The sequence below is a fragment of the Girardinichthys multiradiatus genome, chromosome 18, assembly GCF_021462225.1.
Source record: "Girardinichthys multiradiatus isolate DD_20200921_A chromosome 18, DD_fGirMul_XY1, whole genome shotgun sequence".
In the NCBI taxonomy this organism is placed as follows: Eukaryota; Metazoa; Chordata; class Actinopteri; order Cyprinodontiformes; family Goodeidae; genus Girardinichthys; species Girardinichthys multiradiatus.
In genome coordinates, this window is record NC_061810.1 from 25,550,447 (window position 1) to 25,563,951 (window position 13,505).

At 37.9% G+C, this 13,505-nt stretch overlaps 1 protein-coding gene across 2 annotated transcripts in view; it reads right to left on the minus strand.

The window, feature by feature from the left end:
• Positions 1 to 204: 204 nt before the first annotated feature.
• slco1c1 (solute carrier organic anion transporter family, member 1C1) overlaps positions 205 to 13,505 on the minus strand; it is a 49,838-nt gene continuing 36,537 nt past the window's right edge. For both annotated transcript variants that reach the window (XM_047392131.1, XM_047392132.1), the window contains exons 10-15: positions 11,692 to 11,887; positions 11,204 to 11,369; positions 10,797 to 10,969; positions 6,825 to 6,889; positions 6,494 to 6,611; positions 205 to 4,267 (exon numbers count right to left, since the gene is read on the minus strand). In XM_047392131.1, the coding sequence (XP_047248087.1) occupies positions 4,039 to 4,267; positions 6,494 to 6,611; positions 6,825 to 6,889; positions 10,797 to 10,969; positions 11,204 to 11,369; positions 11,692 to 11,887 (947 nt within the window). In that variant the 3' untranslated portion in view covers positions 205 to 4,038. The remainder of the gene's footprint in view (positions 4,268 to 6,493; positions 6,612 to 6,824; positions 6,890 to 10,796; positions 10,970 to 11,203; positions 11,370 to 11,691; positions 11,888 to 13,505) is intronic.

Here is a 13,505-nt window from a genome sequence, read left to right on the forward strand (position 1 = left end):
TGTGTTTGAAGATTTCTAGTTCTCTGTGCTAAAGTGGTTATTTTAGAGACACGGTTTGTATTATATATTCAGGTTGTGTTTTTCTTTTGTACAAAGAAATCCGATTGAAGTGCCTTTTTAGCAGGTCTTTAATAAAAATAGGTTTGGTTATCCTGTGCTTTGATTGGTTTCTTTCATTGATAAAACACCACCAAAACCATAATGTGATTTTTGATAGTAAATGTTTATTTTTGATTGACATTTATAATATTTCTTCACATTTTAAAAAAACAATCCAGCAAATGTATTTACTATCTGGTTACTTTAATGCAGCTGAAACCCTTTTTATATTATTGACTGGCTGAAACTGAACCTGAAACTGAACCAACAGACAACATAGCCAAACACACACATTAAATAGACAAAACAGTAAAAATAAACATCTTTCCATGAGAGAAATCTTTTCAGACATCACTGAAAAACTTTATAAACAATTATGAGATTATGAAAATCACCAATATTTACCCTAAATGTTTACGGATCGTACAGCAAAAGCAGAGGCTTGAAAAATCTGCTAATCCTCCCGAAGTGTCACCATAAATGAGTTCAACCAATATGTTTTGATATTTTATGTAATAAATACATAATGAAATGGAGGAACCCATCTAATGTAAATCGCAAAAATCTTTGTTATCCAGATTAAGGTTATGTTTTTCCTAAACCACAACAAAATCAATTTCTGATTCTTGGTTGGAAGGGGAAACAAATTCACACTCTAGCTAAATCATTTTAAGACACTTAAATCACTTTAAGACACAACTTTTATGTTTTCGGGTTGGATAATACCACATCTTAGGGATTTTACCCTTATTTTGTATTCAGTGGCATATATGTATGTCTAACAGGTATGTTTTTAAAAAATAAATCAATGTAGCTGAGACAGCTTCAAAGTTCTGTTTGATGTTTTTAACTGTTGTTAAAATAACTGGACTGGATACCTTCAACCTCTCACATCATTTTCTGATTCATGGTTGCCCACAAAGTAAAACCGAAGCAATTGTTTTATGAAAAAGGTGTTTTGTTTTTACCTTGTACACAACCAGTCAAAAGTTGGACACACCTTTGTCGATCAATGGCTCCTCCTTATTTCTATTACTTTCTACATTGTAGATACATAATGAAGACATCGAAGCTTTGCTGCCAAATATATGGAATTATGTAGCAAACAAAAAAACGGTGAAATAACTCAAAACATCTTTTATATTTTAGGTTATTCCACAAGGGCCCCTCTTTCCTTTGATTGACTGCTTTACACTCTTCTCTCGAGGAGCTCCATAAGTAATCTATAAGCTCCAGTTTGTTGATGGACCAAAGGTTGCCAGCAATAGCAACTTTAACTATTCTGTAAACATCTTCCACAAGGTTTAGGAATGTGTTCATAGTTAGATGAGAAAACCTGAATTGCTGGCTTTACTCTAATTCATCCCAAAGGAGTTCAAGAAGGTTGAGATCAGGACTCTGCAGGAAAGTCAAGTTTCTCCACACCAAAAGCTTTTGCTTTGGCCCTTAAAATACCCGCACCTATGGAAAAAACGTATCACCCCAATGTTTTTCGGAAAACTGGAGTGCTATTTTACACCGAGCCCTGATTACCTCCAGACCTGTAAAATCAAGAAATTACTTAAATGGAACCTGTCTGATGTAGGCAAAAAAGATTGGAGTAGCCAGCATACCAAAATTACCCCAAGAGCGCAGTGGTGAGTTATAGAGGAGGTCACAAGCCCATCTGCCTCAGTTAAGGTCAGTGTTCATGATTAAACAATAACAAATAGACTGGGCAATAAGTGCATCCATGGTAGAACTCCAACTCCTCAACATACAGTATGGAAAAAATATTCTGAAGGCTGATGATCAAAAGTGGAAGGTTACATTTGGTGTAAAACTATAACATTTCAGCAAAATAATTTCATACTGACAGTTAAACATGGTGGTGGTAGTGTCATGGTCTGGGACCATTACATGATAAACACAGAAAAAGGAAAACTTTGGAGTGGCTTAGTCAAAGTCTGGAGTCCAATACATGCTGTGGCATGATCTGAAACCTCCTGAAACGAAAATCTGGAAAAATCTGTAGGGAGGTAAATAATGTTTCACAGCTTATATAATATTTGTGAAGAATTCTATAATTTATACTTTATAAATCACTGGAACTGTAAAATAATTGGAAATCTGCTCTTAGGGACTTATGTAGACTTGTGTGTAAATTAAATGGACTACACTGACCGTACCTTATTTTATCAGCTTAACATGATTTATCTCCTCTCTTCTTTTAAATTAACTGAACAATTCAGTACTGATGTGATAAAAAAAAATTGCAGGAATTTCCAAATGGTAAAAAAGTCAGCATTTTATTGTTTTTCTCAACTGATCAGAAATGAAATTATCCAACTCATTTGTTATGTTTTTAACAAATAACTTAAACCTTTTTTCTGAGAATTATCGTTACACTTTAATAATCCCAGATTTTTGGCTTCTGACAAGAAGGTGAAATCATAAGGTTTGTTACTCTGAGACTAAAAAATAAACACCAAGACCTTTCCATTATGCTGGTCTCCCAAGTCTCATTTTGAATTTACAAACTGAAAGCTGCAAATGTTGCTATTATTCTAATTTTCTAATCTAAAATGTTTGGTGCTTTTTCAAGTTTTCTCAAGACATTTTGTTATAGTTACTTATATTACTTTGTAAAATTGTCAATTTAACAAAAAGGGCTTCTGATTGCTGGGAACAAGCTTCTTCTGGGAATACAACCTGAGGAGAGATCAGAATGATTCAGGGTTTTGGCACAGATGATCTCAGTCACACAGAAAAATACAAAAACAACTAACCAACGGAGCATATTCAACAATCACTAATGACATCGGAGCAAAACATACAGAAAGACTCCCAGCGGTTCCACTTCACATACTTTAACTTAACAACCCACCCAAATAAACATTCAACAAAGAGTTTACCAATAACCAAGTGTTGCAACACAAAGTACTCAGCATAAAACACAATAATTAACAGGTTTTTCTGAGGACTATTTTCTAAAAAGGAACCATAAGTCTTTAAAAACGTTTAGTATGTTGTGTTTTCTTAAGAAAACATTTTTGCAGAATTAGATTGTAACTCTCTGAAATCTTTTGAGCAGATTGTATTTAAACACTAGTTTTTAATTCAAAGTGACTTTGAATTCCAATGTTTTTTTTTGGTTTTTTTTACACAATAAGGACACAGGACAAACCACATTACAATCAAAATCAATTGTGGTTTTTTTTTTAATTAAAGGAAAAGTCCATTTTAACCTACATTTAAAATTTCAACCTTTTCTCTGCAAGTTTCAAAACCAGCAGCTTGAAATGTCAAAAGATTTGAGTCGATAACTGTTCACATGTGAACCAGGAGGACAGATGGCACACAGAGGTAACGGTTGAGTGAATGAGGCACATATTGTGTACTTGACATGACATCAACAGCTGCAAACCCTTGAAATCTCCCAAGAACACGCTCAGACCAGTAAATAAAATAAAAAGGAAAAATAACATTCCTTAGAAAGCCTGTTGCGCCTCTGATTCCTAAGGCCACTTTTCCTCTTTTGTTTAAATACACTGGCAACAGGAGGAACCCCCTCCGTTTAGAAGAACTACTTACAGAGGCAGCTCAATGGATGCTGGTGTTTAAAACATAATGTACTGTTTTGTAGTGGCCACCACTTCCCAGTCATATTTTCAGTCTGAGTCCTGTGTCCGGATTGAAAGTTTAAGAAAAACAGCAGAATGTACATTCCATAAATACATCAGGCTAGTCAAATTTTTGCCAGATTCTCAACACCTTCAGACATTCAGCCGTACAAATATAAATTTCATGGTCCACATGAGATGATTGAACACAACATGTGATTCCCTGCAAATCTGTGTGTGTGTGTGTGTGTGTGTGTGTGCATCACTAGGTATATTCTTTGGATGTACTTTGTTAGCGATAAGCATAAAACACACAGTCTTTCCTGCTTCTGAGCAGTCACAGCTGGACGTGTTTGTCTGAGCTGTTCTCCGTCGCGTTCGCTGCGTGATCAGAATTCAGAACTACACACTGCTCCTTCCTGAGCGGCTCCAGTTCGGTCCCGCCGTTAGTCAAGATGCTTTTTTTCTCCTCCTCCTTCAGCTGTCGACTGAGCAGGATGAAGCCCGGGATGCAAATAATGAACGAGATAGTCCGTAGGCTCAGAGTCAGGCCCAGGTAAGCTATCCTAAGGGGGGAGTAAAGAAATATGAGTATTTTGCTAAAAATGTATCCTATTATGAGGACGGATATGAAAAGGGGAGAAACGATATAAGTAGGAGGGACATCTGGAATAAAACAAAAACTTTCGAGATTGATGTGCGTTTAATTTGCTCAACACATAAAGAAAAAAAAGTCTGCATTAAAAAGATTATGAAAAAAAACGAAAGAGTAATAAGCGTTTAGCCAGTTTGGATGAGAATAGCTGAGGAACAAAATCAAGAAGCTGCATTTAGGGCACATACTGTTTTGAACGTGAGAATGACATATTTTAGGCGAAAACCTGCTTTTAACTTCCTTTTTTAACAAAGCATAGACATTTACATTTTCAGCATAGTTGTGGGAAGGTAAAACAGGGTTTTAACATGTATGGTTTCAATAAGCATTGTACAAGAACATGTTTAAATGTGAGGAATTATTTATGTAAACTTTAACTGAAGAACTTGAGCTAATCCCTAAAGATGCCCATTTCTCAGCTTCTAATACAGTTGAAACCAGATAGTTACACAACCTTTTCCTGTTTGAGGTCAGTTAGGATTAGCCTCCATATATGGTGCACCTGCTTTACTGCTGAACCATGTTGTGTCCCATGGCTTTATAGAAACAAAGGCACCCTTGTGGTTGTTTTTTAAGGCATAACCTCAAACAAACTGCTGTCTTGTGCAACATAGAAAAAATATAGAAATACATCAGGAAGATAATTCTGGACCTCCACGAGGTCTGGTTCAACCTTGGATACAATTTTCAATTAATGCAAGTGTTTCTATTAAAACAAGTATATAAAATAATTATATCACATCGCTCAGCAAAGTAGACAGGTTCTGTGTCCTAGAGATCAAGATGTCAGTCAGTCATTTTCTTCCACTTATTCCATAGTGGGTCACGGGGAGCTGGTGCCTATCTCCAGCAGTCTATGGGCAAGAGGCGGGGTACACCCTGGATAGATCGCCAGTCCATTGCAGGGCAACACACAAACAACCATGCACACACTCAGTCATTCACCTAAGGGGCAATTTGTAGAGACTAATTAACCTAACAGGCATGTCTTTGGACTGTGGGAGGAAGCCAGAGTACCCAGTGAGAACCCACGCATGCACAGGGAGAACATGCAAACTTCATGCAGAAAGAACCCTGGCTGGGAATCAAACCCAGGACCTTCTTGCTGCAAGGCAACAGTGTTACCAACTGTGCCACCGTGCAGCCCAGATCAAGATGTTATAGTTTAAAATGTGTGTACCAAACCTGGATCAAAGGCAGAAAATGATTGCTGAGCTTTTAAGAGAGTGTCCTGTACCAAGATACTATGAAAGGCCAAGAAGAAGTCAATACTCCGAAAGCAACAGAAAAAGCCACACTGCAGTTTTCAAATGCACACATGGACAAGCATATAACATTTACATGACACGCCATGTGGTTGGATGAAACACTAAACAGAAATAAAGTGTTTAACCATAATGATGGCCAGGAAAAGAAGGGACGCGTGCAAGCCTTAGAACACGATGTCAACTGTAAAACTTTTAGGTACGGAGCAGCATCATGTTGTGGGGGTGTTTTGCTGCTGGATAGGACTTCAGAAGATAGATGGCACCACACTTAAAAAACACTGTTAAAATACTTTGGCAACGGAAAGACATCCAGCAGAAATTTAAATATTGGACCCAAACGGGTCTTCCAATGGGACAATGACCCAATGCATGCTGGCAAATTTGTTACAGAGTGGTTTAAGGACAACAAAGTCAATGTTTTGGAGCAACCATCACAAAGTCCTTATCACAGTCCCATAAAAAAGGAGTGGGCAGAGCTGAAAAGGTGTGTGTGCAAAATGGATTTAAGAGGAATGGGCCAAAGTTCCAGCAAACTATGGTAAGAAGCTAGTGGAACGACTTGACCAAATTCATACAGTTTAAATGTCAGTCAGTCAGTCAGTCAGTCATTTTCTATCGCTTATTCCATAGTGGGTCGCGGGTTTAAATGTAATTCTACCAAACATTGAGGAAATGCATGTAAACTTCTGAATTTAAAGAAAGTTCAGTAATAAATTCTGAAAAAAAATATCTCTCTCTAATTTTTTGGGCATTTAGCAACTGGAAATAAGTGTTGTAATCCTAACTGACCCAAAACAGGAAAAGTTTAGTACTTGTGAACTGAATGTATTCATTTTTATGGAGTGAATTTGCACAAGACTGATCCCTACCTGTACGCTGTGGTATTGTAGATTCTGCAGGCTCCAGTGCCTCCACATCTTTTCTGACCCCATTTGAGGCATGTGGTGTCTATGATTGCTCCAAAGTAGATGGGTGCTGGGATCCCTGCTGTAGAACCACAAGGCAAAAAAGGGGGTTTAGAATGGAGCCCCAGAGAACCGATTCAGAACTGCTCAGAATGGTAAAGTTATCATGTTACAAGTTACTTGAACAGTAACATTGTATGGCGCATTAACAAGAATGAAAACGTCTTTAGGAAGGTTTTAAACAGAGGCAAGTGAGTCCCTTGACCAGTGTCGGATGGGTTCAAAGTAGACTTACCAAGTGTACGCGTTGCCAAAGCATGAAAACCAAGTGCCAGAGATTTCAGTTGTGGTTTTATGCACCTGTGTGAAGAAAAATTAAATGTTTTTATCGATTTAACGTGAAAAATAACTATTTTATTGAACATAAATTAAAGAGGAAATATGGCGCAGAGTAATTCAGTCAGTATTAGACTGTTATTTCAACGTGGAATTTTATTCTTTAAACAACCTTATTCTAAACTCTAGTTTAAGTGCATTTACATGACACAACAATCTCCCACCTACATCTTAAAGTGTGTGTTGTTGATATACCTTAGCACAGCCATTACAAATAGGCTTAGAAGTGTTTTGATTTGTTTTGAAAAGCTGGGTGTACTACTGTAGTCCACAAGATTCTGTCACATGTTCGCAGTTAAAACTAGTTCGGAATGGACAACACAAACACTATATTTTAAAAATCTAAAACCAAAGATAAAGTCATGATTTAGGCGACAGATATGGTAAAAATAAAAGACACCCCCTTTTCATTCCAGGGCTTTAGATATCAGAACATAAGAAAAAAATAATTTTGTCTTCATCAGGTTTTAAAATCAACTCAACATTGTCAAAATAGACAACAGCTTCCATTAATAAAAAAGGAAAGGCAATGTGTCAAACTCTAAGTACACCACTTCTGTCTCAATAGGATTAAAGAGGGAAAGTATAGGCAACCTGCAGCTCACTAAAAGTAGTTTATTTGATGTGTTTTACCAAAATGCCCAGTAGGAAAGAAATCAGGAGTATTTATTTGGCTTTAGTGAAGAAACTGCTGCCACCCATCAGTCTGTGAAGGATTATATGGTCATTTCCAAATAATGGAAATTTCAACCAAAAGAGGCAGCTGCAGCCTGCATATTTACCTCCAGGTCAAACTGGGCAATGCTCAACCAAAACTGCAAAAATCCAGGAGCGATTTCCCAAAATTCTACAGGACTCACTGAGCTTGGTAAATGTTAACATGCATGACAGTCAGAGAAATGCTGAACAAGTATGACTTGTCTGAAGGCTTGGTGAAAGAAAACTATTCTCTTCAAAAAATATTTGTCAGCTTGACTTCGGTCTGCAAAGCAGCTTCTCAATGAACCACAAAACATCCTGAGCAGTGTCATTTAGACAGATGGGAAAAAAGTAGCGATGTTTTGCCATAAAGCATGGCACCATGTTTGAAGAAAACCAGAAAAAAAGCATATTAACACAAACACTTTATACCAACTGTCAAACGCGGCGACAGAGGACACAGCAGCAAATCTACAACAGAAAGGTCGAAAAAGAAAGAAATAACATGTTTGCAATGACCAAAGTCCAGACCTCAGCCTGATTAAAATGCTGTGATTGTCGGGGTTGTGGGTTCTGTGTGTGTGTTTGTGTTTTTGTCTGCACTTTTGTTGTCAGTTTTCAGATGGTGCTGGAGTTTCTCAGGTGTGCTGGGTGACAGGTGCAACTGATCTGCTGATTGTATTTAAGCAGGAGGCTGCCAGTACTTCAACGCCAGAGTGTTTGCCTTCAGTGGTAACAAGCTCAGCCACTTCTAAGCTATGCTTTGTTCTTTGTCACTAAGCTGATATTTATGTTCCGTCGCTGGCAGAAACCTGAACCTTCTGATCTTTCTTCATTGAACTTTGACTTCGGTTCCAGAAGTTTCTGGACGACCAAGATTACCTATGTTTGGTGGATTTCGTTTGGATTTCGTTTCCAAGTACCAAGCTGGCAGCTTCCTGTTATCCTCCGTCTCCTGAATCAAGGCAGAAGCGTACCCTGTCCACCCTCCAACGCAAATACCTGAACATTGAATTAACTCCTGAACTCACCAGAACTCACTCTACAGCTCAAGTAAACCATCTGGATTTTCTCCGCTTCACACACCTGGGTCCTGACTCCCTCTACCCCTGGCGACCTGACTTCACTCCCTTAGTAAGCCGTTCTACTATTAACATAATTACTTCTCGTTTATTCCTCAAGATTATAGTTCTTGTTTTCACCTGTTCTCCTTCCCCTCTTTCCATGCAGTTGGCGATTCTACCGTTCACGTTCCAGTATCTCTTTGTAAATAAAACACCTTTCACTAATTCAGTTGTGCTTCTGAGTGTTCTTCTGTATGCGGGTCAGATCTATCACGCACAAAATGACAGTGATGGGACCTGCATAGAGCTGTGCATAAAGAAATGTCTGCAAATGGTGATGATCTGAAACAACAGAGTGGCCCACCATCCATTCTTCAACAATGATGTGAGAAACTGATGAAGGTACCGACCATACCGTCTTGGAGTTATTGCTACTAAAAGTAATTTAACAAGATATTAAACAGTGGACTGAATGTATTTTTTTTTTAGAACCGACTAAAGAGCACAACACTGTTCTGATCCATAGAACCCTTATAATTGCGACAGGGCTTACTTTCTGTTAAAAATGTCTCTTTCAGTTACGTCCATAATATATTTTAATCTTTAAAGAATAGCTTCTGGATGGAACTGTTAACAGGTTGTCCAAGAGAACATGTGTGAAACATAAATTGGCTTTTCAGCAAGGCTACATTTCCAAATACAGTAGTTTAGTTGACTCCATAAACATGCAATACATTCTTTCGGCCTTAGATACTGAGATTCATAATTTTCTGACTGAATTTTAATAATAGGCCACATGGAGGCACTCAAGTCTGTTGAATTTCCCTCTCTGTGTCTGTTCCAGTCTGATTCCAGCCAGCGTTGGGTACAACATAACATCTACAATACAAAAAATAACCATCTCTGCCATTATGATTTAGATATATATATATATATATATATATATATTTTTTAATGCTGTTTCTTACATTTTTAATTACCGGAAATTAATAACTTGTGTAACAAAGCACTTAAGAAAATATGTCCAAAATCTTACTTTAAAAGTAATGTTTTACAATATAATATTTTTGCAGTTTGATGCTAAATTTCTAAACTGAGCAAAATATGCTTTTAAACTTCTAAAAAAATACTAAGTTTCTATAGAATAATTCTATCAGTCATGTTTTATTTTGTGTAAAAATGAAACACTAAACATAATTGAATCTTTGTTTCCTGTCAATCAGCCAAGTGTGGCAGCACCTTTGGTACTGCAAGCAGTCTTTTACAACAAAGTAATTAGACTTGTGCAGGTATTTGTCCAAAAAAATTTAATTTATAGAGCAATTTCATATTTTTTCACTAACATTGCGAGGTTCTGTTTTTTTGCCTCAGCATTGGGTATTCTAATATTTATTTCACAACATTAAGTAATTATATATTTTTCACCAACACTATAAGTTTTTCCACATCAGGGTAAGCCATTTTCCTTCAACATTTCAGTTGTTCCAAAATTTGTTCTCAACATGGAGTAATTTTGTATTTATTTTTCCAATATTGCTTGTTTTAATTTCCGTTCATAAGATCCTGTCATTTTTCCTCAGCATGGTATGATTCCATGTTTCCTCCAACATTGAGTGATTCCCTTATTTTTTTCCCTCACTTTGTTAAAAAGACGTGCCTTTAATTAAATTAATATAATTTAAAATGTTTGAAGTGTGTTTTACAAAGAGAGAATGATCAGCCTTCAATCAATAGTCTTCTATGTTATCCACAGTCTTTTTTTTTTTTGGATACAAAGTAAAACGTTTTTCATCACAGGACACACAACCATGCACACACACCTATGAGCAATTTAGAGAGAACAAATAACCTATCAGTCATGTTTTTTGAACTGTGGGAGAAAGCCGGAGTACCCAGAGAGGACCCCCAGCATGCACAGGGAGAATATTCAAACTCCATGGATAAAGACCCGAGGTCAGGATTCAAACCGAGAACCTTCTTGCTGCAAGGCAACTGTGCTACTAACTGCATCACCGTGCAGCCCACAAAGTAAAACAACTAAATGAAGGTTCTCAAAGATTAGTTAGTTCCATGCTTTATTGTCATGAGATTATAGATTTGAATCTGACCTAATGAGAAACATGTAGCCTGGAGTCCCACCAAGCGAGATGATGAAGGAAGTGATGACAGAGAGAGCCAGGAAGTATGGGAACATCCTGTCGCAGTCGTCCTTGTCGAGGCACTGACTTGTAGCAGCAGTAAAGTTACCAGCCACACCGACACAGCTACAGTTAGAGAAGACCTGGAAAGACACGCGCAGTCACACATGTCCCAGGACAAAGACACACATATATGTATATATATATATATATATATATAAACACAAACACAGCAATACAAACTAAATAAGAATAGCAAAGAAAGACAAATCACAGCTCTGTTATTTCGTCAGATTTTCTTTGCAAATGCAGTTCACCCTAAAAGTACTAACAAGTTGCTCCTCATACAATATCACATAGGCAGTGTGTAAACTCACTGTGTGCTTCCCTGAGCCTGTAGAAGTGGTGCAACCAGCAAGACATGGAGAGACATATGTGATGCCATTCTGCCCACAGACTGGGTCCCACTCACTCGATAAACAAAAGCAATCTGAGTTGCAGGGCATGAAAAGTGAGTGTTTGTCATAAGATACAGTGTCCACGCTAGAAGAAAGAGAACAGAAGTAAAGGGAAGCACAGAGAGACAACGTTAAAGGTACAACTAAAAACTGGAAATAAAAAAATACTTGTTTAAATAAGAAACTGCTGTATGTTAAATTTTCCCCAGCATAGGTGTTTATGGAACCCTTTAAATTGAAGTTTAATAATTAACAATATGACTGCATGTGTTGATTTGTCTAAATAAATTCAAACCAGACTTAAACAAGATTGTGTTAAAAACCACAGCTCTCTATTTCACTTCAATGGATTACTTGACATATATCTCCTCATATAGAATGTGCTGATATAATTATATGTGACTTACTTGTCGTATGAAACCGTCACTCCGGCTACTTTGGCGTTCTCACAGCTCATCGCGAAAAAGAACATTGACAGGACGTATCCGATCAAAGAGGTGCAAAAAGCAAACTTTGCTGCTCCCATGATGTTCAGTTTCAGCCTCTTCATCAGCAGACCACCAGAAAACATTCCCAGGGCCACAGCGGGGATATTGATCACTCCTGAAAGTAATGACCAATTATTACTTTAGATGGGACACTTCTAAAAAGCTTAGCCATGAATTACTTATGTAGTAGGTGCTTTCAGTAGAAAAATATGACTACCTAAGTAGCCTTGACAAAGAATAATAAAAGTGTTTTTTAGCTTATGCTCTGATACCTCCATTTAACATTAGAGCAAGGAGAACGTCTTTGATCTGTTGACGTCATTAACTCTGGTCACTGATTTTGCATTCTCTTTCATATGCATCCAATACGGTCAGCACAGTCATCTCCCTTAATGAGACCAGATAAGCCTAGATGTTCTCATTTTATTCTCTGAACTTCATTAAGTATTTTATTTCATGTGCAGAGCACTTCTCATACTCACAAAGCTGCAGCCATTGCTGTCATGGCAGCTGGTAAATCGAATTAAATTACACAGCTAAACCCAAAATAATTCATACCCCTAGCAGATTTAGATTTTAAATTATTTTTATTCAACTAAGAATTTTGTTCATATCCCTTTTAATCTCTGAAAAAAATACAGGTCCTTCTCAAAATATTAGCATAATGTGATAAAGTTCATTATTTTCCATAATGTCATGATGAAAATTTAACATTCATATATTTTAGATTCATTGCACACTAACTGAAATATTTCAGGTCTTTTATTGTCTTAATACGGATGATTTTGGCATACAGCTCATGAAAACCCAAAATTCCTATCTCACAAAATTAGCATATCATTAAAAGGGTCTCTAAACGAGCTATGAACCTAATCATCTGAATCAACGAGTTAACTCTAAACACCTGCAAAAGATTCCTGAGGCCTTTAAAACTCCCAGCCTGGTTCATCACTCAAAACCCCAATCATGGGTAAGACTGCCGACCTGACTGCTGTCCAGAAGGCCACTATTGACACCCTCAAGCAAGAGGGTAAGACACAGAAAGAAATTTCTGAACGAATAGGCTGTTCCCAGAGTGCTGTATCAAGGCACCTTAGTGGGAAGTCTGTGGGAAGGAAAAAGTGTGGCAGAAAACGCTGCACAACGAGAAGAGGTGACCAAACCCTGAGGAACATTGTGGAGAAGGGCCGATTCCAGACCTTGGGGGACCTGCGGAAGCAGTGGACTGAGTCTGGAGTAGAAACATCCAGAGCCACCGTGCACAGGCGTGTGCAGGAAATGGGCTACAGGTGCCGCATTCCCCAGGTCAAGCCACTTTTGAACCAGAAACAGCGGCAGAAGCGCCTGACCTGGGCTACAGAGAAGCAGCACTGGACTGTTGCTCAGTGGTCCAAAGTACTTTTTTCGGATGAAAGCAAATTCTTCATGTCATTCGGAAATCAAGGTGCCAGAGTCTGGAGGAAGACTGGGGAGAAGGAAATGCCAAAATGCCAGAAGTCCAGTGTCAAGTACCCACAGTCAGTGATGGTCTGGGGTGCCGTGTCAGCTGCTGGTGTTGGTCCACTGTGTTTTATCAAGGGCAGGGTCAATGCAGCTAGCTATCAGAAGATTTTGGAGCAATTCATGCTTCCATCTGCTGAAAAGCTTTATGGAGATGAAGATTTCATTTTTCAGCACAACCTGGCACCTGCTCACAGTGCCAAAACCACTGGTAAATGGTTTACTGACCATGG